Source organism: Purpureocillium takamizusanense, chromosome 6 (genome assembly GCF_022605165.1).
Source record: "Purpureocillium takamizusanense chromosome 6, complete sequence".
Lineage (NCBI taxonomy): Eukaryota > Fungi > Ascomycota > Sordariomycetes > Hypocreales > Ophiocordycipitaceae > Purpureocillium > Purpureocillium takamizusanense.
The window spans coordinates 1,687,860-1,709,563 of NC_063073.1; the positions used below are offsets into that span (position 1 = coordinate 1,687,860).

Sequence of the window (21,704 nt, forward strand, 5' to 3'; positions counted from 1 at the left end):
TGGCTGCTGCAGCACTGGAACGGGAAACTCATCATCGTGGATGGTTTCTTGATTTCCTTCTCTCTGCGTGCCTTCGCAGGAGGGAAAAGTACTAGCTAGTAGCGGCGAGATGTCATTTCCACCCACCCACCCGTCCAGGTGTAGCTGGCTGGCTGGTGGTGGTTGTTGTTGTTGCACGTAGGGGGGAGGCGCGCGTAGGGTGTTCATCTCCCCCCCCTGCGTGATTCTATATAGTTACATGCGGCAGAGAGACGGGAGAACAGAATGCAGCAAATCTTCTCCCCAACCCAACCCAAGCAACAACCATTGGAGGGGGGGGGGGGGATCTTCTGCCAGCGTCCGATGGTATCGGTCTGTCCGCATCTCTCTCACTCTCTCACCCTCTGCTGCTTCCCGTCTCTCCTCTGTCCCCGCCGCCCGTCCATCCTCCCTCTTTCCAAATACAAGTACACTGGATATATGTCCATCATTGCCGCAATCTCCCCACCTCCTTGCCCTCCCCTTCTAGGCAGAAACTTGAGCATGATACATTGCGCGAAACCCGTGGTTGGAGGCAAGCAACAGGAGCGGGAAGAAAATAAAGAGGGAAAGACAAAAAAACAAGAGAAAGACGGCCGAGCCTTTCCACCCACGAAATATGGGAAACACATCGCAAAGGGATATCTCTCGCTTTCTTTCTTCACATTCCACACCCGCGTCCCGCTCCGTGTCTGCCCGCACCACCAAACCACCCCCGTCCTTGCTCCGGAACCACCTATACCATAGAACGCCGTGCCAGACAGAAGACGCAAAACGCCCCGGGGAAGGGGAAGGGCCCCATCATAGAAACGCGGGGCGGGGCAACGGTGAAGAGGGGACAAGGCGGTAGCTTGCCAGCGGGGAGTGCGGACAAAAAGTAAAAACAGCATGTGAACAGGAGGTATATATTAAGCCGCGCCACGTCGGACGGCCCAGTACAGGGTTTTTGGAGCATATCACGCAGTGGCCTGCCATCCAGTATGTCTGCTTTCGAACCCAAACGCCTTTCCATGCTGCCATGGAGCCGAAAACCAAAAAAGCAAATTCGCCAACGCAGACAAAGAAGCGCAGAGCCAGTGCGGAAAGCGTCTGGCAAAAGAGTAGAGGGGGATATCGCAGAGAAGAGTCTGTGTGCGTGCGTGCGTGTGTGCATCCGTGACACCTCATCTATCCGTCGCATGTCCGAACCGTAGGAGAGTGGAAAATTCGTTGAAATAGTCGTTTTTCGCGTTGGTTCCGAGTCCCAGGCCTTGTGCTCTAATCGAAGCCGTACAGGATCCGTGAGGGCAATATGAAGTCGCTGCCATCCTGAAAGTTGCTGTGGGCAGAGCAATCGGCGGCCGAGGGCTCCTAAATCATCTGCGCCGTTGGTGCGCCCAATCCGTGCTGCCCAATGCCGTGTCGCAGGGCATCTTGAAGCTCTGCGATTTGCGCCATCATGGCAAGCGAGTGCTGGGACTGCTGATCCACCTCGGATTTGAGCTTCTCGTTTTGCTCGCGCAGTCGTTTGACCTCGGCACGAAGCTCCGTGAGCTCCTCGCCCTGGTCGCTCATCCTGCGTTTCCGCTTCGTGCCCGACTTTTCGCTCTCGTCGTCGTCCGGGGAGGCGACGCTGTCGGCCGCAGGCGGCGTGGAGCCCTCCATGTTGGTGTGTACGCGCCGCAAGTGCTCGTTGAGGTTCTCTTGTCGGGAGAAGCCCTTGCCCGTATGCCGCTTGCAGTTGGGATGCGGGCAGTTGACTGTGTTTTTCGGGCCCCCGTGCTTGCCGTGGACCTCACGCTCGTGTCGAAGCAGACCGCCGGAGTACGTAAAGCCGGGGAGGTTTTCGCAGCCGTCGGCGGGACATCGGTAGGGGCGCTCGTGCTTGTCCATGTGTTTGCTGGACATTCGATTAGCACAAGGGGCGAATGCAGCCACGACACAAAGGCAAGGTGGGAAAGCAGGGAGCGGTGACTTACTTCCATTCGCACTTGCGTGAAAAAGACCGAATCTCTTCCTTGCAATCAGGCATGGTGCAGTGGAACCTCCCGTCAGGACCCTTGGTCACCTCCCGGTCGGGCTTCGTGACCGACTTGACTCGATTTATTGACGACGGAGACCCGATACCGGGCGAAGGGTCTTTGCTGTCGGAGAGCGCTTCAGCCATCGACGGCGCCGTCAACGAAACCTGAAGCGGTGACGAGAATCCTGTCGGACCGAGATCCAGTCTCGATGCGTCCTGTACCGAGTTGTCGTCGGCCATGATACCTCTGTCATCGGCCATGACGCCCCGATCGTCAAGGACCTCGCGCTCATCGGCAAGCAGAGAAGCATCAGCTGTGTAATGGCTCAGGTGCTCGGCGACGTCGGAGTCGGTGAAGCGCTGGTCGGCGCCATCGTGGTCGTCTTGATCGTGATCCTCTCCGATGGAGGGATATGCGCCCTCGTGGATGAAGTTGCGCGGCTCATAGGCGACACTCATGGCTGCGACGCCACGGTCGGCGGGTGAAGCGACCAAAATGGATCGAGGACGGCGCGCGCTGTCCCAGTCGGAGAGAAAAGAGACGGAATGCGACAGCAGCCGCGGGCGAAAGGGCGGCGCGGCGCCCGGTGCGCGGAATGACGGGGAGGGTGTCGCAGGCAGCGGACGCGGCCTGGGAGCCGAGTTCGTGGTCGGCGGCGCGTGGTGGAAGAGGCCAGCGCCGGGGGAGAGTCGGTCACCACGAGGGTCTCGAGGCTGCGGTTGCGAAGGATAGCTCTGCGCGGCTGACGGCGTCGGACCGGGACCGTTGATGGCCTGAAAATTCGGGTATGAAGTTTTGAAGTGCATTACCTCTGCTGTCATTTTGCGCCGGGGGAGAGGAATTAGTCAGCGACACAATCACGTGACCAACGCTTGTTCGGGAGAAGGCGGAACGCTGCTGAAGCTGTTTTATAGTGCCTATTGCCTGTTGTAGCAGCGGCTGGCAGCGTCGGCTTACAGCAACAAGCGGGTAACGGCGGAGTCAGAGGTAGAGTGCCAAGGTTGGCTCAGGCAGGCGGCGCAGTCCGGTCGAGCCTTGGGAGTCGGACGGAATATCGCTGTTGCCTTACTGCTATTCTTGCTCTCTCGACGGCACTGTGCTGTACGCGTTTGCCTCCTCCCTCCGAGGCCACCCTCGGATGGAGGAGAACGTCCACTCCATTATATCCTCCGGGCCAGCCGCCGTTCAGTGCCAGGCAGGCGACGCTGTAGGCACCAGGCGCGGTTCGACTCGCTCGCCGTCTTGCCTAACCTCACCCGATGACTCGACGCGTCCACGCCTTGCCCTGGACCGCGTCTTGCCCGAAACGACAGGCCCGAGCCATCCATGGCTCCCGTCTCCAGCGTGAGTCATTGGCTGAGGCGGCCGCGACGTGCGCTATCGTGGGTCGATTCGCCGTGCCGTGGGGCGACAAGGCTGCGTGGACTCCTAAACATCTGGGAACAAGCGACTGTTCCAACAAATGGCCTTGTAAATATGCGCGTCGTCAACCGCTGTCGTGCCTAGGAGCCTGCCTGCCCTTGACCCTGTTCCGAGGGGATCTGGAGTTGGTAGGCTGGGCTGAGAGCCCAGAGGAGTCGTTAGGCCGAGGGACAAGGCTTACGGGATTCACGGTCGCCACCGAAGCAGGCATCAACAGCCCGACAGTGGGCACACCCGGCGCCGTTATGCTGTCTCTATGGATGATGCTCGCATGACCGCCGCCCAACGCCCCTTTCCCAAGTTGGCACGGATACGGAACGCGTGGTCATCAAGAGACTTGTCCAGCTGATTCGCACAAGGCGGCTTGCGGGTCCTGCCAGGACCTTGGTGCCGACGATTCTGGAGTCTGGGGTCATTTTTGTTCCTCAGTTTGTCCGACCGAAGGGCTCAGGTGCGACACACCCAGTCAACATCCCTCCTTGGCTGTCGGCCCTTTCCTAGTGCTTGTGGCACAAATGGTAGGCAGCGAGGTATCACTCACTCACGGAATCATGATTCCGTACACGGCTGGTGATGGTCCCGTTAAGGACCAGGAGCCAATGTGATGGTGTGAGCTGTGGTCCAGCGCACGTGGTGACACTTATATACTTCATCTTGAATAGCTCTTACTGCGGCTCAAACCTTATTGTCACGTAGACATGCAGGCATTTCGCTTCCGGCGGGGGGGGGGGGGCCGAGTGGAAGCTGTAAACGAGCTGGGGTGCAGGTCATAACTGCATCGGATCTGATGTCTATCCCATGTCGACGAGGCAGCCATGGCCGAGCATCAGTGGTCAGCGAAAGGCCCCAGCGGATGCGGCCTGAGGCGGCTTGAGAACGCCTCGCTTGACGATAACCTGCCACCTAGAATGGTTTGTGTGTGACAGTCGTAGTATAGTTGCGCTGGCTGTTTGGATAGCACTTCCCTGTGGTAACGTCCGACTCTTTTCAAGCCCCGGCCGACCTAACATTACACGGCCTTGGCATCAGTATCAAGCGGTCTGTCGTTGAGCAGTCCACGCACGGTTGGGGCTATCGGTGTGGTGGGCCATGGGTAGCCTCATGGGGCGAATTATTGACTTTAACCACCCGATGGCGCACCACAGCAACGGCTCCTCGCGGCCCATCGCTCGGCTCCGGTTAAGGCACGACCCGTCCCCCTTCCGACTAGATACCGGCGCAGTGGCCCCGAGGACGGGGTTCTGTAAGGTGCTTTTGAAGGAGGGACAATAGATCAAGGCCAGCTGGAGTGGCTTAGTACCTACCTAACTTAGTAGGTAGTTGGACAGGAGGACAAGAGCCAGAGATTCTCTCACACCATGAAGTTGGGTAGTACATACCTTAGCTGGTACTAGCACATAAGGTACCCAACGTACTACTAAGTACCTTGTAACTAAGTCCCTGTGGTAGTATTTGGTAGATGAAAAGGTGGTGGTGCCCAATGTCTGGATCGCAGCTTCCCATCCAAAGTGGTGGTAGGTTACAGCATAGTAACGTTAGTACACACATATTAGAGGCCCCACCCGCGACTTTTATCGATGCGCCAAATTCGGCAACGACAGCCCTTGGTTGCTCGGCTTTGCGTGCGAGCCAGACTTGACGGCCTGCACCGTCGTCGGCCGCCATCAAAATCTCTTCACCTCAGTCACTTCCGTCGCCTCACACGCCTCCCAGCCCGTTGAGGCGCTGCAGCCAGCCCCGGCGCCTCATCTCAGCATTTCTTCGTGCGGCTGTCGTTTGGGTTTTCGCAGTCTATGTGGCTTGGCAGCCCGATTCAGTACCGATAGGCTTAGCAATACTGTTGCGCTGACGACGGACGAACAACATGGACCGAAGCCATGACCGGTCCATTGTGGCTGGCAAGGACGCCAACGCCACTTCGAAACATGTCGCGGGCTCCTCAGAAGATGCGAGCAATGCTCCGGTTGTTCAGCCGGTCCGCGAGGACTATGATGTCGAGACGGTAGAGCGCATCTACAGGTAGGTAGCTCTCTGGTTCAGACTTTTCTCTTTTACCTTTTGCTCACACTTGCTCCAGAAAACTAGATTTGAGAATTATCCCAGGTTGGTCACTTTTCAATCGAATAAAGCACGTCGCTAATGCTGCTTGTAGCGTTCTGGATACTCTATTTTCTCTGCTCAGCAATCCGCTCCAATATCGGCATCGCCCAGACCATGAACAAGAAAGAGGGCCACGACTTGATGACTCTCCTGGGACTCACCCCCAAGGACGTGTCGACTGCGCTCGCTCTCTTTTACGTCTCTTATGTCATCTTCGACTTCCCCTCGAATCTCATCATGAGTAAGCTGAGCCCTCGAGCCTGGATGGCCCGTATCGTCTTCGCCACAGGTGTCGTCGGCGCCTGTTTTGCTGCCGTACAGGATGCATGGAGCGTCAAATTCTTGCGCTTTCTGCTGGGTCTGGTCATAGCAGGCATGTGGCCCGGCATGGCCTTCTACCTAACCCTCTTCTATCCGCCGTCTCGCACGGGCAAGCGCATCGGCATGTACTTCACTGCCGCGCAGGTGTCGGCCGCTGTGGTTGGGCTCGTGTCCGCCGGCTTCCAGCTCATGGATGGTGTCGGGGGGCTTGCCGGTTTTCGCTGGATGTTTCTCATCTACGGCCTAGTTGCGATTGTCCTGAGCGTCATTCTACTGTGGTGGCTGCCGGACCGCCCTCTTGCTCCGGGCCAGATAAGGACGCGCCCAAAGTGGCTCAGGTGGTTGCCTGCCACACCCGAGGCCTTGACGGGCGAGGACGCGGTCATTCATTATCACGACCTTCGCCGTGTTTACCACAGCAGGCCCTGGACTCTGCGGGATCTGATGCTCGTTTTGCTGGACTGGCGACTTTGGCCCTTGACGCTGATGTACTTTGGCGTGGTTGGTGTCGGCATTGGTACCCAACTCTACGGCTCCGTCATCATTGCAGCGATTCAACCTCAGGCGACTTCGATTCAAGTCAGCCTTCTTTTTGCGCCAATCTGGATTGTAGGTGTTGCTTCCAAGGCCTGATAGGAAATGTACTAACGTGATAAGATGGACCTCATCGCGATCCTCCTCGTCACGCCCATCTCTGACCGCTTTCATCGCTACCGAGCCGTCTTCTTCGCCGGCGCGGCCTGCATCCAGATTGCGGGCCTTTTGACTACCACCTTTGCCCTCAAGAACGGCTGGGCCCGTTATGGAGGCCTTCTGATGGTGGGGTTCGGTTTGGGACCTACCGTGCCGATTTGCATGGCATGGAGTTCGGAAATCTTCCAGCGTCGACACGGCGAGGTTGGGGTTGCAGCAGCCACTGCTCTGGTGTCGGGGTTGGGCAACCTTGGTAGCGTCACCACGACCTATGCACTCTACGCCGGATGGCCCGAAGACGCCGCAAGCGGACCGCATCAGTTTCGCAAGAGCAACCTGACCATGGTGGGCATCCTGTGTGTCAGCATTGCCAGTGCCCTGGTCATGATGGCGTTGTTGAAAGTCTTCGGGAACCCACCCAGCACAAAGCTTTACGACAACGACTCGGCAAGTGAGTTCGAGGATGGAGCCGCGAGACGCGAAACACAACAACGTGGCTTCGGCAGGTTCCACCGCCGTTCGGCCCACCGAGCCTAGAGAATTCCACTCGAGCTACACGTGGGCATGGGCCTGCAGGAATGTTCAACCCTCTTGTCTGGTCAAACGTTCCCTCCATCCGGGTAGTTCAACCTACCAATCACGGCTATAACTATTCCCTTTACATGTTCCTATGACCCTTGCAGCGGGCTACAACTGCTTTGCCCGCGCCTTCACTGTCGGTGTGAATACCGACATCGACGACAGTGCTGGTACGCCATCGTCGAGGTAAGTCGGGGGAGGCACAGACATCTGCGGTCGACAATGCTGGTTACGCTATCGACGGGTTGTCTGGCCCGCTGCCTGGGCAAAAGTTTGATTCTTGCTTTGCTGCTTTATATGATACCCCATCTGCGTTTATACCCGCTGTCAAACGAGTCTTACGATGCTTCTCGACGGCGACAGTGCTGCTACGCCATCGCCGGGACGGCGTGTTGGACCGAGACCAGACCGCGACAATGCCGTAGCGCTATCGTATGGAAAGTCTCGTGGGCGTTTGCCTTTTGGTCTATTCGAGTACGTGGCCAACGTCGAAGATTGTGTGGAGTAATAGATACATACAATACATTACTATTCGGCCGACGTACGACCGGGTCGAGCCTGTGCCACTCATCTTTGGTGCGAACCATCGTGGGCTGTGCTGCTTAACCTGCCTATCACTCGCATATGGGTTATAGTTCCTACAGCGGGTGGACGCTCCAGGCACCAACAACGGTTGACGTACCAAGGACACGGATAGTTGGCGCATACATCCGTGCTTAGGGAATCAGGGCACCCACTGCCAGCACAACGTCTGCCGTGGACATCGGTCCGAGCTATCGCAGCAGCTTCTCAGCCTACTGCCAGAGCCTCTCGGTTACGCGGCATCTGGACCTTCGCCTCATGCGCCGGGGCCCTGAGCTCGGAGCCCCCCGCGGGACTGCTTTGACTGTACGGTGCGCCGTTTTACGCCCAGGGGGCGGGAGGTGAAAAGCCTAGATAAAAAAAAAACCAAAAAATAAACAAAAACGATTCGATTATAGCGGCCTCGACGGTCGGCTCTTTGTGTGTGTGTGTGTGTGTGCGCGCCAGATGAGGAAGGGGACGTGGCCGGATCTGCACTATGCTTTGGTAGGAGTTGGCTAGGCTGCGGGCTCGCCGCATTGTCTGTAACGTCTATGACGAGCACGGCTGGCTGGAGCGCGGGCGAAACTACAGTTCGGTCCGGGCTGAACGACGGTCTGAGCCTGTCCCCTCCCTCCCTCCATGTGTATGTATGTATGTATGTATGTGTATGTGTGTGTGTTTGTGTGTGTTCATCCATTACGATACCCCCCTTTTGCCCTGCCCTCTTTTCTCGGCCCTGTACTCATGCGAAGGATATCGACATGTCCATGGGAGCAAAGAATCGAGTAATCATAGCGAAACGATAAAGTAACGAGCGCAAGACGTCGCTCGTGTATATAAAGAGCTGGCCAGTTCTCTCTCTCTCCCTCTCCGTATCTCTGTGTTTCTACCACCAACAGATCCAACACTTCCCCACCGCGTCTCTGTCACACACAGCTTCCCCTTTCCGTTCTTTCCTTTTCTGGTTTGCCCCCCTTGCTGAGCGCGAGAATAAGAAGAAGAAGAAGAAGAACAACAACAACGGCAACTTGCCTGCCCCCCCCTCTCCCCTCCCAAATTCAGAGTCTTTTCTTTTCCTCTTGTCAAGATGCCGGCTGCTACATCCGACTGGATGACAAAGGTCGCTTCGGCGCAGCTACACGCCTTTCTGGTCGGGGTGAGTTCCATACTGTGCCCCCCAACCCAAACCCAAACCCAACTCCTCCACCCCTGATACCGCCCCAGGTCCTGGTGTGTGTGTGTGTCTTGGGAGGAGAGGGACGGACAGACCGGGCCCAGCCGGGGTTCAACTACGACGTCGGGACAGCAGAGGAAGGGGGGTAAAAAGCCCGTTCGGTCACTGACGGTCAAAATACCACAGAGATGCAACGTGAAGAGCAACACGTGCGCCATCGATGTCAGCCACGAGGGCGACCGCCTCCGCGCCCTCTTCAACGACGGCATGCCCAAGACGTTCCAGGTCGTCTGCGGCGAGAACCACAAGGTACGCGCCCCTTCTCCCTCCCTCCCCCTACGCATGGTGTTTCGTACGGGAGGGAGTGTTGTTACGCGGCTGGCGAGGCTGACCACGGGCCGCCGTGATACGGGATACAGTGTCTGGCGAACGGGGGCCTTTGCTCCTGGGTCTCAAACCCGGGCGGCGATGCAAACTGCCAGTCGAAGCGCACTAAGCCGGGACTTGTGTGCACCGGCCAGGGATGTGCGTCGATGGTCGCGGACTAAGGCCAACGATTCGATTGTCCATGACTAAGGTTATCTGTGTTTACAGAGGGACTTCGACTTCCAGTGCCCTTTTCCTTTAGAAAAACCATTCGTTGTGCCTCAAAGTCCTTCTGAGAATCCTAATACCAATGCTCCCACGCGCCATGATGCCCGATGCCAAGAGCCCCGTCTTCAAATCCTTCCCAGCGCCATGTGTTCAAACCAGCCAATGTCTTTTTGTGGCCAGATGCTGATGCATTTCGTATCTGTGCTGCGTGATCATTCAAGTAGCCGAGCGGATACCATCGTGCTGTGTAAATGCAATGTGATTGTGGGGGTATCGACATGCAGATTGCGTTTGTAGGAGCGCATGTCCATCTGCCAGTGTGTGCGTGCGTGTAAAGAGAGCCATAAAAGAGAAGCGTGGGTGAAGTGTCGAATGCCCCTCCCTCTAGTGCACTCTCTTCTTGGGCTTCATGAAGACGCTAGGCGGCGCCTTGCGCTTTCTGGGGGCTGCCGCAGGCGGCGCGTTGAGCGAGGCGATGATTTCCTCAGGCGACGATGGGCCGGCCTCGCCAGGAGGTGGAGAGACCGTCTTGCGGGTCGGCAGACGCGCAGGCGCATCATTGTCCGACGCATCGTCCTCAAGTCTGGCGTGGGCTTGATCGCCAACTGGCCTGGCCTTATTGATCGCGGCCGAGCGGTTGAGCTTGCCGGCCAGGGCCGAGTTGCCCGTGGTCGCGATCTTGTTGACTGCGCCGGACCGCTTTCCTGATGAGCCGGGACTAGCAATGTCCTTGGTGCCAGCGCCGGAGACGCCCTCCTTCTGAGGCGATGCCGCAGTGCTTCCCCTGACCGGAATCTGCTTGATGATGGGTTTGGTAGAGGACGCGGTGCCGGGTCGCTTTTTGAGGAGGGAGACCTTTGCCGCGTCGGAGATGGTTTTCTTCGGCGGAGCCACGGGTAGAACTGGCTTGTTGTTCAGGTCATCGTCGTCCGAGTCAGAGAGAAGGGTGGCTCGCTGTTCGTATTGTTCCATAGCAGAGCCCGTGACGCGGTACTGAGGCAGGGCGGCGCGTCGGTGGTCGTTAACCATGGCAGCGGGGGCCTTGTGCAAAGTCGGGCCGCGGATGGGGGCGCGAATGGGCTTGGAGAGTTGCGTCTTGATGTTTGCAATCTCGCGAGCTTCGCGGCGGACCTTCTTCATGACGCTGGCGCCCGTGTTGGTCTTGGTGCGGCTGCCTCCGCTGAATGAGAGGACGCTGGATCCCGTGTCTCGCTGGGACCAGTGGCGCTGCTTGGGGCCGGTGCGTCCGGCGCGGGGGAGATACTTGCGCTCGACGATGGTGCTGACGTTGCGCTGCTTGTCCTCTTGCAGGCCGGCGAGGGCGTTCTTGAGCTTGGCCTCGCTCTCGGCCAGGGCGACGTCGTGCTCGTGCTTGTACTTTTCCCAGACCTTGTACCACTTGTCTGGGGAGGAAGGCTTGTAGGCGGTGGCCTTGTACTCGAGGGGAAACTCATTCTCAATGATCTTGATCCATATCTCGCCGGTGTGGCCCTGAATTTGAGGCGAGTTGAGCTCGACACGGCGGAGCTGGTGAGCGCTCTCCACGCGCAGCAGGATGGTGCGGACCGCCTCGTAGGGGAGGAAGTCGCCAACGCTATCAAGGTGTCTGATGTTCTTGATGGCGGCCATGGTGGCGAGCTCCATTAAGGATTTGATGAGAGACATGGTGGGCAAGAGGAAGAAACGACGACCCGAGGAGTGGGAGCTTTATATTGACGCGTTGGCGGTCTGTTGATTTGGCGGGATCAACAAGGATAAAGTTCATTGTCCCCGTGCTGGGTAGACGGACAGCCTTTCGCTAGAGCTTGCTAGTGGAAGCCCGTCGTCAAACTCTCACTTAGGACTGATGCCGTCGGCGCCTCTGTTGGCGCAGTGACGGCGAGTTGATGACGATGCTAAGGGGGACGATGTGAGCATAGTCTTATTCCAAAGCAGGTAGAGGTCGAGGACGCGAAGGCCAAAAATGATAGGAAGCGCAAGCAGGAGAAGATGGGAGTCTACCTTGTGACGTGTTGCAAATGACTTGCGTCGGGGTGTTTGGCGGGCGGGAAGCATGAAGGGTGAAACGAGGTTGACGATGCAGCTTGGTGGCAGATGGGACTGGCTGCCCTGGATGATGGATCCAGTGGTACCAAACATTACCTTAGTACGTCCTGCAGCTGGAGTCACTGGACTGCGGTGCAGTGGGCGCACAGTGCTGCCACGCCGAAGTTAGTGAGGGGCGGCCGCCTATCTAGGACTTCAGGGTTCCGTTAAGCGCTGCGAGGGCAGCCCTGGAGTCTGTGAATGGATCGCTTTGGCGCTAGAAAGGCAGCCGCTGGACGTATTGGCGCGCCTTGGTCCGTGCGTCGCGTAAGCCTGCTCCTCGTGCCGCCTGAGGTGCCTGCCTTTGTTTCCCGATGAATTAGGTAAGAAGTCAGAAGAGGCAGCAGAGCTAACAACGTGCAGCTCTTGGGTGAGGCTGATTTGATTCCCCAGGCCGCGGCGGCCGGTGGTGGAGCTCGACAGTGTGGCGGCGGCGCGTCTGGGGTCCCGACGACAATCACCACCACCACCACCACCACCACCACCCAAAAGCGCTCGCTTCTCCCACCCATTTCGTCACTCCCCAACTACCATCGCCAACCTTCGTCGCCTTCAGCACAGCGTCCCACGACCGCGTTGTCAGGCGCGGCTTTCCCAGCGCCTCCACCGCATTCACCCCCGTCTTTCTCGACTGCGCATCTGCCGAGCGGCCCTTGACATCTGCTGCTGGCGAGCGCAAGCGACCTTGCTGCTGTGCCACCATGGCGGACGCTTCTTCCTTCGTCAAGCCCGACCCGGAGGACGAGGAAAAGAAGCCCCTCGCCGCCCTCGACGACGATGATCTCTACGAGGACGCCGGCGATCTCGAGTTCTACGACAAGAGCGCCGCCGGCCGGCAATTCGAGACGCTCTACCTGGCCCGCGTGCCGCGCTACATGTGGGATGCCTGGCTCAAGATGACGGACCGCCTCGGCGACGACGACGAGATCCAGATCGGCACGCTGCGAACCTGGAACGAGCCCGTCCCCGACGCCACCATCGAGGGCGGCACGCGCGACGTCACTAAGCTGCGCATGTTGCTCGATGCCAACTGCCCGGAGCACCAGATGCTGCCGCGCGAGTACGACCTCGAGGTCCTCGAACGCGACGTCCACAACCACTTTGTTTTTAGCGAGCAGGACCTCGAGAGCTACAAGGCCAAGAACAAGGAGCGCGCCGATGCCGCCGCCGCAGGTATCCCTATGTCGCTGCTGCGCCAGAGGCAGGCCGCCGAGGGGCAGGCGGGTCAGTCCTCGGGCCCCCAGCGTAACTCATACGACCGCAAGAGCCGGTACCAGCCCTACTATCGCAAAGCCATTCCCAGTACGTTGTTTTTCCGTTGCCATGGCCCACAATGACGCATTGCAGCGCTAATGCCGGCGCAGAGAGGACCAAGATCTTTGGCAAAATTCACTACGATGTGCGAGTCGAGCCGCGCAACATCCAGGAGGAGGAGCGACTGCTCGCCCAGCGTCTGTTTGACGCCGAAAACTCCAAGTCGAAGCTTCGCATCATCAGCCGCAACAGCGCGTCGGCCATTATCAACCCGGGCACCGCCACGGCCGCCCAATGGAGCGGCAACTTTATCGTGAGCCATTGCCACCGCCCAACCCGCTTGTGCATTCGTTGGGCCCATGCTAACCCGTCGGTCGGCACAGAAAAATGCTCCGCAGGTGGTCAAGCCCAAGAAGGGCGAGGTGTTCAAGGCCGCGCGTATCCCCAAGAACCAGCTTCTGGATCTCATCTTCGACTGTTTCCGCCAGTATCAGTACTGGTCCATGAAGGCCCTGCGACAGAAGCTGCAACAGCCCGACTCGTACCTGCGACAGGTATTGGAGGAGGTGGCTGTATTGCACAAGAGCGGCCGCTTCGCAAACCACTACGGACTCAGCGATGCGTACAAGGACAAGGCGGGCAGCGAGGCCAAGGAAGAGGCGGCCGAGGCTGCCGACGATGGGGACGATGACGAGCCCGAGGAGATGGAGGATGTGCTACCCACGCAGTGAGTGCACGGTATAGCTACCTAACGGACATGGCTGGCCGGGGTCGGAAGTAAAAGGGAAGACACATGTGGCGTTTTGGCGTTGAGCTCGACTCTGGGCATGGATACCCGATTTCATAGATGACCGGGAGGGACCTAGACAATCTTGACTGTAACATCTCCCATTCTCATGCCTTGCCCTGGCCGGGAGCAGGGGGATGTGCATTTTGCGCTCGTGGCTTTGCACGTGAAGATGGGTCACCTTCGGAGCTGGCTGATGCTGAATGCTTTCAAGTTAGTAACTTAGTATATCAAGAATCAATTGGGCCAAAATTGATGGCTCTTGTTGAGACGCATGGCAGGCAGTTTTGAGCCGTCCTCTCACGCCGCAGGCAACCGCGGGCCGTTCCTGCCGGATTTGTCGGAAATAGAATCACAAACTCAGCTCACCATCGTCAAAAACCAACGCAAAAAGCCAAACCTTCTTCCTCCGACATGCACGCCCTCACCCGCCTCCTCTCTGCAGCCTCAGTTCGAAAGCCCCCTACCGCACCCAGCATGTTGCATCTCATCTTCGACTTTGACGGCACCATCACGCGCGCCGACACCATCAACACGCTCGCCACGTCCGCCATCGCCCTGCAGCGCTCCCGCACCGGCCGCGACCTCGCGCCAGCCTGGGACGCCGCCGTCCGCGAGTACCTGGCCGAGTATGCAGCGCACAGAGACTCGTACGTGCCCGAGGAGCAGCGCCGGACCTGTGTGGGCCAGGAAGCGCGCTTCCTCAAGAGCCTCAAGGGCCTCGAGGATGCCTCCCTTGACCGGGTGAGCCGGGCTGGCATCTTCGCAGGGCTCTCCGAGGCCGACCTGCGCCAGCTGGGCGCCGATGCCGCCGCCGCGGGAGACATCGTCGTGCGGGACGGCTTCGGTGAGCTGCTCCATCTGGCCCACCAAAGGGGCTGGAAGACGGATATTGTATCCGTCAACTGGTCCTGCGCCTTCATCAGCGGCGTCCTCGGCACTGCCAGCCACCAGTACCAAGACCAGCCGGTGCGCATCATCGCCAACGAAACGGATCCCTTAAACGGGCACATTTCCGGCCCCTCATTCCTTGGCACCCGCTTGACTACCTCCACTGACAAGTTCCGCGCCATGCGGCACCTTCTCGCCGGCCACGGCGACGACACACTCCACGTCGTCTACTTTGGGGACTCCACAACAGATCTAGAGTGCCTCCTGCACGCGCGGCGGGCCGTCGTCCTCGCCTCCAATGAAGATCGCTCATCTCTTTTGCAAACGCTGGGCCGCGTCGATCATCCCGTGGCACACATCGACGCGCAACCGCCGCATCAGGAGAGTCAAGCAAACAACTACACGTCCTGGGCGCGCGACTTCAACGAGGTCCTGGCCAGTCATCTTTTCAGGGACACGGATGAATCGCGTTAAATGGTCTCACATTATCGTCTGGGCGTCCTATCTACGGTCCACCCAGAGGCGCTGAGGGTGGCGGGTGAGCGACTTGTGATGCGAGTGGGTGCGGCCTCACATTCCAGTCCTGAGGCAACCTCGGGGAACCCGCCTCCCGCTTGCAGAACCACGGGAGTGTCCTGCAAGAATCAGAAAGCATGTCCGGCGGCGGTTTGTTTCTCTTCACCGTGGCAAACGACTCCAAACGTGTTGAATACTCATGATCATGGGCGCATCGAGTGGCCTTTCCCTCGTTCACGACTCGCCGCCCTCGTATCGCCGCCGTTAGGCTGACTTTTGATCGACTGTCACTCACTTATACGAAAGAGAAACCCTGCGCACATGTGTACCTACGCCCGCACCGTCTTCGAATGCGCACACCAGACTTGGGGACGCCGGCTCAAGCTCTGCACCATCGGCGAGGACTTTCGCGACGGACGTCTCCCTAGCGACTGCTGCCTCCGCCGCCCACATGGCTTGCAGTCACGCCGCGTCCCGAGTCGCTGCGACAGGTGCCGCTCGCTGGACGGCAAGTTGGCGCTCCTCCGCGCGAAGCTCGACGAGTGCCGCGCCCAGTTCCTCAAGCGGTGGCCGGCCTACACGACGTGCACTGGCGCGGACACAACGCGGCCGGAGAGCAATGAAGGGGTGCTCGGGAGCGTGGAAACGATCGTAGACTCGGTCGAGAGCTCCGAGGATGAGGAAAAGGACGATGGTGACTCGGACAGGACTGGCTCGGACGGTAAGCACCACCACACCAAGACCTCCGACAGGACAAAGCTGAAGACCAACACTCGCCACAGCGATGGGCCGTTACGTACACAGCCCCGTTTCAGCTCGGCGCTCGCCACAATTCACGAAGCATGATAACTGCATCATCTGCGGCTCGCGCCTGGAGCTTGACGAGCTGGACTGTCAAGTGTGCGTCGAGCGGCACCACCACGCTGCGGCCTGGTTGCTGAACAGGGGCCTCATGGCCGTGCCCTTTTTCGGGGCGACCTGCCACTTTTGAGGAGTCGCCGACGGGGTATGATTATGGCGCGCGATCACGAGGTTTGACGAGTCTTTCTTGTTCTTTCTGATTTGGCAGCACATACGTGGGAGTTTGGAGCGAGGATTTCGGAAGCCACTTATTCATGTACTTTTTTGTTCGTATGAAACCATTTGACTGTTATACGGAACTACTTATCCTCAATCGTGATCCCTGGGCTATACATCCAGTCTATGAAAAAACAAATGCCCTGTCCCGACGTACGTGAGTGGCATGCGTGTACTTCTTACTATGAGATCAGCATACACAAAGAGTGAGGAGCAAACAAGCATAGATCGCCCCATCCGTCTGCATCCCCCTGCCTCACCACCTATTCCCATCCACACTTTCAGCAGCACTCCGCTGTTCCATGAGCCGACTCCCCCCCCCGGGCTAGTCACACATCAACTCGTCCGTGTCGACATTGAGCTCACAGTAACCGTAGAGGCACTTGATGGATGAGAAAAAAAACTGCGCCAGCTGTCTGTGCCTCTTGTTCTTATTCTGTTTCTGTCTCTCTGCCCCCCCCCCCCCCCCTTTTCTTCCCTGGATGCAGTGAAATGGAGGGATGTGGACGGGGGAAGGAAAAAGGGCCCAAAACGACGAGGAGTTAGAGAGAGAGAGAAAAGAAAGAAACGCACGTCGCAATTGTGGGGACACTTGAGCGAACGCTCCTTCTGCCTCCTCGTCACGGTCTGGCCGTCCGCGGCGACGGTCGTCTCCTCGCCCGCGCGGAGCTTGCAGATTTGCGTCGCCTTGTCGCATTTCTACCCGCCGAGGACGCGGAGCAGAAAGATCGCCGCGCGTGTTAGCCTGTATATACCAATAAATGTAATATAGAGATGGATGGACGGGTTAACTCACCCCGAAAAGAAAATTCTTGTACTCCGAGGCGACAGGGTCGCCGGCGAGGAGCAGGACGAAGAGAAGTGCGGATACTGACACGCCGCCACGGAACCGCATCTCTGTCTCTTGCTCTGTCTCTGGATCCTCGTAAGTATCCTGTTCTACTCCCTCTGAGCGAAGCGAAAGCGACGCCCCAGTCTCCAATAAAGAAAACCGAAAAGAGAAACCCCCCCCCCTTTTGTCAGGGAACAATAAACCAAGCAGTTAGACGAAGAAGGTGAGACGGACAAGGAAAAAAAGGTGAGGGGAAAAAAGGAAAATGAAATAAAATGAAGAGGCGGCGCCAGACGAAAGAGAGAGGTGACGGCTCAGATGTGCGCTTGTCCGCCTTTACACGTATACACTCGACCGTCCGACGTCCAGCCTCCAAGCTCACACGACCCCCTCACGCCCACCCGACGCGGAAAGTCTTCCACATCGCTTGCTTAACGCCGAGCGATATATACTTCAAAACGGTTGGTAGACGGTGATTGATTATGTTGCGGACGGCTTGCGTGGCTCGCACGTCTCCGGTCCCGCGGTAGTGAGTGTCCTGCAGTTTATTACGTCCGCGTAAGAGCCGTCCTCGTCCGGATGAGCACAGCAGCCCGTTTCACAGACCTCCGTTGACTCTCGACTACAGCACGTCCAGTCTGCGGATTTGCGCGTTGCTCAAGTTGGCTGTTGTTCGTTTCGACACGCCTAGTAGCGTGTCAGATGGGCTCGTCGCGGCCGCGTACTCGCCAGTTTCAAGTAGGCGGTCTCTGCCTTCGTTACAAAGACTGGCAGGCCAATGCGTCACGATTCGTATGAATGCGTTCGTTCAGTCATTTTCAACCAGCTTTTGACCCTTGCGACACCGTTTCAATCGACCTGCTCACTGCTACCCATAAGCCCCGAGAGCGGCGGTCCTGTTCACTACTGTGCAGCAACTATAAACAGACACTATTTGACTCACACCCAAGCGTAGATCAGGGCATTCCATGTGTTCCGACCATTTCCATTCCATTTTCATCCTCACGAAGGGCCCCTCCATCCCTCGGCAGCACGGTCCAGGTTGAATGCCGCACTGATGAGGGCAAGATGGCTAAAAGCCTGTGGCGTGTTGCCAAGCTGGTCGCCGCTGCGGGAAATTTCCTCCGAAAACATTGATAGATGATTGGAAAAGGTCAACATGTTCTCGAATATGTTGACTGCCCGCACAAGATATTTGTGCTCGTAGACGCCTGCACGCGTCATGGCTTCGACCAGCCAAAAAGTACACATGCTGAATGCACCGTCTCGTCCTCCAACACCTGAAATTGATCGTCAGCTAATATCCACAGTTTTGGAAACTTATGGGCTGCCTACCATCGTCCGAGAGTTCGGTGTCGTATCGATACACAAGACCTGTGCTGGTTAGGCCGCCCTTTTCGGGCGGCAGCAGAATGCGGTCCAGAGTGCTCGTGAAGCGTGGGTCGCAAGGTGAAATGAAAAACACTAGCGGCGCAATCAGAATGGACGAATCGAGAACGTTGTTGTTTTCGTAGCTCTGGACGAAGCTGTTCATTTCCAGGTTGTATCCCTTCTCCATGATTTCCTCGTAGAGCGCGTCTCTTGCCGCCAGCCACTTGACGCGATTCGGGCAGGGAAAGCATCTCTTGTCAGCGAGTCGGAGTCCACGATCAAACGCAACCCATAGCATGATTTTCGAGTATGTGAAATTTTGCTTGGCGTTTCGCACCTCCCAGATGGACATGTCGGGGTCTGTGGCGAGTTCAGTTGAGCTTGGCACCATGGCGCAGGGGCATTGCTTACCGTTGACAATAGTCAGTACGTAGTCTTGGGTGAGCGAGGCCCATTTGGTTAGCCGTGGTAGTCAAAAACTTCAAAAATATGAGATTGCGTACCAAGAATCTCGCGGACGGCTCGCCAGACGTCCCACGGCACTGGCTTGCCGTACTTGTTATAGAGGTAGATGGCATCCATGAGCTCGCCGTATATGTCAAACTGCTGGTGGAACGCAGCGCCGTTGCCGATGCGGACAGGTGAACTGCCGCGATAGCCCTCGAAATGGTCGAGTGTCACCTCGGGAATGTCAGTCTCCCCGTGAATTGTGAACATGATGGGCAAGGCGCCGTCTGGCCCTCGAGATCCGACGAATCGCTTCATGATAAAGTCCATGTACGCGTGGGCCTCGGCTCTGAAGCCCAAGCGGAGCAATATGTAGATGCTGAAGCTGGAGTCCCGGACCCACGAGTATCGATAATCCCAGTTTCTGGCGCCTCCGATGTTTTCGGGGATCGAGAAAGTGGGAGCGGCGACAATTGCGCCAGTTGGCTCTGGCATACATTTAGATCGTGATTGCGTCCGCGGGTCCGCAAGGGCTGCCTACCGTATGTCAAAAGCTTCAAAATCATGAGACTGCGCGTCACAACCTCTCGCCACCGCCCCTTGTACCGACATTGCGAGATGAAGTTGAACCAGTACAGCTGTGTGTCGTGCTGCTGGCTGTCCAAAACCGAAGAGGTGATGTACTCGGTTACGTGCTGGGACGAGTCGTTTCTCAGAACAAAAGAGATGCTTTCACCCTCGTTGATGACAATGGTCGCTTGCAGTCCATCTCCCTGCATCCCCGGCCTGCTGGCCTTCTTGAATGAGACTTGTGGGCAGCTCCTCTTGTCGTCGCCATTCTGGAGAGCAACATCGAGCTGGAGTTTCACGCCGTTCGAGTGGAAAGTTGCTACTTTGCTCACGTTGTCACATATGGTGTGAGTGTCCCTGCTCAAGGTAGTTACGTGGGGCACCAGGCCGTAGCCAAAGGCAGGAAATATCTCAATGTCTGCACCACACGTTAGCGGCCAGAACCTTGGACAGGCCACGAATTGTGAGGGAGCTAACCCAGAGTCATGGTGCCTCTGATGCACTCGACACGTCGGACGAGCCATTTCTTCAGCTCCTCGGGCACGCGGATGGCCTCCCGCCAACCACTTTGCTTGTAGTCCTTGGTGGCCACCTGGGCCTCCTTGGGACGCGGGAAGAAGTCGAGCAGGTCAACAACACCATCTTCGTGGATATACCTGGTTTGAAGGATGCAGGAAGTGGGCAAGTACTGCTGTTTGGTGGTGCAGTTGACGCCGTCGGGAGGTGCAATGCTAAAGTGGCCGCCGATGTTCTTGTCCAGAAGCCGACAGAAGATGGATGGAGAGTCAAAGTCGGGCCTGCGTCTTTGTTCAGCCCTGCTGCCGTACATGATGCCCATGGCGAGCACACGAGCAACGAACGCACCAGCACATGAAATCGACACTGCCGTCGATGCCGACAAGGGCGCATGTGTGCATATTACCGATCAGGCCATAGTCCTCGATGGGCAAGTAGCCCCCCGTCTGAGAGCGACGAGCCGAGCCCTGATGAGTCGTACATCCGTGCGAAGCCATTGAAGCGGTGGTCATGGCAAAGCAAGGTGAGCGTTGGGCAGCTCGCCGGATGGTCCGTCTGAGCTGGAAGCTTATTGCTCGAGCTGCTGCTCATGGTGGTTCCCAGCTACAATGTCAGGTAGTATGGACGAAACACGAGGTGTGGCATGCCGTCATATTGAAGTCACTTATACCTCGCCCGTCTGCCAGACGAGGTGTCTCGTGACTGCCAAGGGCAGCGCGGCGGAAAAAGAGGGACGGGGAATGCGGGCATGGCTGCCAGCCTTTCCCGAACAAGTGCCACAAATATTCCATGTCTTTTAACCGCTACGACTCGGCATTACATATTCCGTTGGTAGCTAAGCACAAGGTAACCTTGGAAAGTGTAGGACTTTTATATTTCCCGTCGTTGCGGCATGTCGCGAAGATCGGGAGGTTGAAGTCACTCGAATTTGTTGGCAGCGAGACTGCCGGCACGAAAAGGTACCTGTACCTACTAATGCAGCCCGCCTTGCCCGTACCGACAGCTCCTTCCCCAGTGTGCAACGTCACGGGATTCATGGAAGCATCGATGAGCTCCTCGTGCCTGCCGTGCATGGAATACCGGAAGTGCTTGGCAACGCACGCGCGGGAGAAGGCAAATGCGGCCGAAGACTGCCCTCTCTGTTCCGTACGCGCATCTCTTTGAATGCAGCAATTTTCACAGCCACGTGGCGTGCAGTCGACAGTTGCCCGTGGGAGGGCGAGCTCTCCCGTATGAGGTGTGGCTAGCTTGACGTTTTCGATTCCACCTACCTCAGACTGCTGCACCCCGCACTGGGTAAGGTTTGTTACAACGTGCCTCGATGGAGCTTCGGCGTACAGCGACGAAGCCGGTAGGAACGAGTGAATACAGCGCGGCAAGGTCTACTCGAGAGCGCTGCCCCGCCCCACCGACGATGGGGCTGGCAGGGTTATCTTCCAGACCGCGTCCCGACCTGCCGGCTCTCTGAGCTCGATGGATCAAGGGACGCCGAGAATCAGGAGCGGTTAGGGCTGATGAGGCCGTCAAGAGGCATCGCCAGAGTGTAACCCTACCGACCAAGTTGAGTCCCGCAGAATCTACCGCCTTGCCAGGGCTTCCGGCGCGCAGCCGCACCGGACCGACCGGTAGCGACACCTGTTCACGACGAGCAACGAACAGCTTTCCGGCCGCCGCGTCTCCGAGCGACCCACCGGCCCCAGCCTCTTCAGGACGTGGGTACCGTACTGTACGTACAAAGTATCCTAGGGCGGACCGGGCAAGACTCCCGACCGTGGGAACCCTGCGTCAAGACCATCAATTATTGATTGGCCTGACTGGATCATCAAGGGATGGGTTTTGACGTTAAGGGGGCCTTGTACTTTCCCAGGATGAAGTCATCTGCCGCGCTCC

The 21,704-nt window shown here is 57.7% G+C and overlaps 8 protein-coding genes across 9 annotated transcripts; 5 read left to right on the top strand and 3 right to left on the bottom strand.

The window, feature by feature from the left end:
• Positions 1 to 3,348, bottom strand: JDV02_007001 (uncharacterized protein). The gene is made up of 2 exons (XM_047988446.1): positions 1,977 to 3,348; positions 1 to 1,897 (listed from the first exon to the last, which is right to left on the bottom strand). Exons 1-2 carry the CDS (start codon positions 2,840 to 2,842, stop codon positions 1,369 to 1,371), a joined length of 1,395 nt encoding a protein of 464 aa, XP_047844442.1. The 5' UTR covers positions 2,843 to 3,348; the 3' UTR covers positions 1 to 1,368.
• A 1,680-nt stretch (positions 3,349 to 5,028) lies between these two features.
• Positions 5,029 to 7,687, top strand: JDV02_007002 (uncharacterized protein). Of its 2 annotated transcripts, XM_047988447.1 has the most exons (4): positions 5,029 to 5,462; positions 5,521 to 5,546; positions 5,596 to 6,473; positions 6,522 to 7,687. In XM_047988447.1, exons 1-4 carry the CDS (start codon positions 5,308 to 5,310, stop codon positions 7,092 to 7,094), a joined length of 1,632 nt encoding a protein of 543 aa, XP_047844443.1. In that variant the 5' UTR covers positions 5,029 to 5,307; the 3' UTR covers positions 7,095 to 7,687. The 2 variants fall into 2 exon arrangements, with proteins under 2 accessions (XP_047844443.1, XP_047844444.1); XM_047988448.1 differs by having other exon boundaries at positions 5,521 to 6,473.
• A 1,100-nt stretch (positions 7,688 to 8,787) lies between these two features.
• On the top strand, positions 8,788 to 9,422 carry JDV02_007003 (uncharacterized protein; the record flags this gene model as incomplete). The annotated part of the gene is made up of 3 exons (XM_047988449.1): positions 8,788 to 8,856; positions 9,061 to 9,183; positions 9,294 to 9,422. 3 exons carry the CDS (start codon positions 8,788 to 8,790, stop codon positions 9,420 to 9,422), a joined length of 321 nt encoding a protein of 106 aa, XP_047844445.1.
• A 1-nt stretch (position 9,423) lies between these two features.
• On the bottom strand, positions 9,424 to 11,877 carry JDV02_007004 (uncharacterized protein). Its single transcript, XM_047988450.1, has 2 exons — positions 11,470 to 11,877; positions 9,424 to 11,363 (listed from the first exon to the last, which is right to left on the bottom strand). Exon 2 carries the CDS (start codon positions 11,131 to 11,133, stop codon positions 9,853 to 9,855), a length of 1,281 nt encoding a protein of 426 aa, XP_047844446.1. The 5' UTR covers positions 11,134 to 11,363; positions 11,470 to 11,877; the 3' UTR covers positions 9,424 to 9,852.
• On the top strand, positions 11,709 to 13,841 carry JDV02_007005 (DNA helicase). Its single transcript, XM_047988451.1, has 3 exons — positions 11,709 to 12,855; positions 12,918 to 13,120; positions 13,191 to 13,841. Exons 1-3 carry the CDS (start codon positions 12,255 to 12,257, stop codon positions 13,536 to 13,538), a joined length of 1,152 nt encoding a protein of 383 aa, XP_047844447.1. The 5' UTR covers positions 11,709 to 12,254; the 3' UTR covers positions 13,539 to 13,841.
• A 167-nt stretch (positions 13,842 to 14,008) lies between these two features.
• On the top strand, positions 14,009 to 14,959 carry JDV02_007006 (uncharacterized protein; the record flags this gene model as incomplete). The annotated part of the gene is made up of 1 exon (XM_047988452.1): positions 14,009 to 14,959. One exon carries the CDS (start codon positions 14,009 to 14,011, stop codon positions 14,957 to 14,959), a length of 951 nt encoding a protein of 316 aa, XP_047844448.1.
• A 363-nt stretch (positions 14,960 to 15,322) lies between these two features.
• On the top strand, positions 15,323 to 15,992 carry JDV02_007007 (uncharacterized protein; the record flags this gene model as incomplete). The annotated part of the gene is made up of 2 exons (XM_047988453.1): positions 15,323 to 15,722; positions 15,784 to 15,992. The coding sequence occupies 2 exons, from the start codon at positions 15,323 to 15,325 to the stop codon at positions 15,990 to 15,992; spliced, it is 609 nt and encodes a 202-aa protein (XP_047844449.1).
• A 1,740-nt stretch (positions 15,993 to 17,732) lies between these two features.
• JDV02_007008 (uncharacterized protein) lies at positions 17,733 to 20,338 on the bottom strand. The gene is made up of 7 exons (XM_047988454.1): positions 20,163 to 20,338; positions 19,776 to 20,095; positions 19,270 to 19,716; positions 18,785 to 19,216; positions 18,693 to 18,716; positions 18,246 to 18,641; positions 17,733 to 18,190 (listed from the first exon to the last, which is right to left on the bottom strand). Exons 1-7 carry the CDS (start codon positions 20,324 to 20,326, stop codon positions 17,913 to 17,915), a joined length of 2,061 nt encoding a protein of 686 aa, XP_047844450.1. The 5' UTR covers positions 20,327 to 20,338; the 3' UTR covers positions 17,733 to 17,912.
• Positions 20,339 to 21,704: the final 1,366 nt, after the last annotated feature.

Bases quoted from the DNA above. Each gene is read 5' to 3' on its own strand.
- JDV02_007005 (XM_047988451.1), top strand. From the start codon at position 12,255: ATGGCGGACGCTTCTTCCTTCGTCAAGCCCGACCCGGAGGACGAGGAA. The intron at 12,856-12,917 runs GTACGTTGTTTT...ATGCCGGCGCAG, and splicing joins CTATCGCAAAGCCATTCCCA to AGAGGACCAAGATCTTTGGC. The intron at 13,121-13,190 runs GTGAGCCATTGC...CGGTCGGCACAG, and splicing joins AATGGAGCGGCAACTTTATC to AAAAATGCTCCGCAGGTGGT.
- JDV02_007002 (XM_047988447.1), top strand. From the start codon at position 5,308: ATGGACCGAAGCCATGACCGGTCCATTGTGGCTGGCAAGGACGCCAAC. The intron at 5,463-5,520 runs GTAGGTAGCTCT...CACTTGCTCCAG, and splicing joins ACGGTAGAGCGCATCTACAG to AAAACTAGATTTGAGAATTA. The intron at 5,547-5,595 runs GTTGGTCACTTT...TGCTGCTTGTAG, and splicing joins AGATTTGAGAATTATCCCAG to CGTTCTGGATACTCTATTTT.
- JDV02_007004 (XM_047988450.1), bottom strand. From the start codon at position 11,133: ATGTCTCTCATCAAATCCTTAATGGAGCTCGCCACCATGGCCGCCATC.
- JDV02_007001 (XM_047988446.1), bottom strand. From the start codon at position 2,842: ATGACAGCAGAGGTAATGCACTTCAAAACTTCATACCCGAATTTTCAG. The intron at 1,898-1,976 runs GTAAGTCACCGC...TCGAATGTCCAG, and splicing joins TCACGCAAGTGCGAATGGAA to CAAACACATGGACAAGCACG.
- JDV02_007008 (XM_047988454.1), bottom strand. From the start codon at position 20,326: ATGACCACCGCTTCAATGGCTTCGCACGGATGTACGACTCATCAGGGC. The intron at 19,717-19,775 runs GTTAGCTCCCTC...CGTGTGGTGCAG, and splicing joins CAGAGGCACCATGACTCTGG to ACATTGAGATATTTCCTGCC. The intron at 18,717-18,784 runs GTACGCAATCTC...CGCTCACCCAAG, and splicing joins AGCCGTCCGCGAGATTCTTG to ACTACGTACTGACTATTGTC.